The sequence below is a fragment of the Perkinsus marinus genome (genome assembly GCF_000006405.1).
Source record: "Perkinsus marinus ATCC 50983 genomic scaffold scf_1104296962984, whole genome shotgun sequence".
Classification (NCBI taxonomy): domain Eukaryota; phylum Perkinsozoa; order Perkinsida; family Perkinsidae; genus Perkinsus; species Perkinsus marinus.
In genome coordinates, this window is record NW_003205224.1 from 1 (window position 1) to 842 (window position 842).

Below are 842 nucleotides of genomic sequence, written 5' to 3' on the forward strand. Positions count from 1 at the left end.
ATCACCTCAAATGCGAACTTGAGCTTTTCTTCCTCATCGGAGCCGACCGCCACTCTAGCCAGGCCGACTAAGAACTCTATGAATGATACTGTACCTGAACTCGAATCGTGTTACCCGATCAATTGAAAGGATGGTAGTCCGCAAGCTATTACCATTGCCATCCACGTCGAAGATACTAACAACTCGCTGTACTAAAGGGTTCTCTGAAATCTCCTTAACGCCTGCCGTACGGAACGTTGACAAACGTCTTCAACTGGCCTTACCAAGTAGCTCTGATGGATCTAATTGGCCATTGCCATCCTTGTCCAAGGCTTGGAACCTGATATATGGGGAATAACGTGAAAAACTCAGACCACCTATAGTACCTGCTGTACAAACGCCGAATGTCCTGTTCAGTGAAACTAGCGATGGAGTGCATCTCGCTCTTACTGATGGACTGCGATCCTCCCATTCTGATAGGATTATAATAAAAACAACAACCCTGAAATATTTTCTGAGGATATGTACTAAGTGCGATAGGATCATCGCGTGGTGAGGTCAGGACGCCGAACCTTTGTGCCATTCACTAACCATAAACTGCCGAAAACGGATGATGACCGACTTGGCCACGCAATACGACGGCTTCGGGATAATCATAAGAGGAGGCTGCATTGCAGTTGAGTCTTCCATACATCGACGGGCTTACACGACGGCGGTGGTGATGACGACACTTTTCATTCTTGCAATTTTCTTGCATTGTTAGTCTCCTCGTCGTGTTACTCATCTGGATGAGGTTCTCGGCATAGTTACTTACCACCAGCGAGTGGTACAACGCTATGAGAATATAGAGACGGAGCACGTCG

At 47.0% G+C, this 842-nt stretch overlaps 1 protein-coding gene across 1 annotated transcript; it reads right to left on the reverse strand.

The window, feature by feature from the left end:
- Nucleotides 1–5: 5 nt before the first annotated feature.
- Pmar_PMAR003881 (protein phosphatase 2B regulatory subunit, putative) lies at nt 6–451 on the reverse strand (the record flags this gene model as incomplete). Its single annotated transcript, XM_002771376.1, has 4 exons — nt 6–94; nt 153–221; nt 264–319; nt 366–451. Coding segments are annotated over 4 exons (300 nt in total), but the record flags the coding sequence as incomplete, so codon positions are not given.
- Between the last annotated feature and the right edge of the window lie 391 nt (nt 452–842).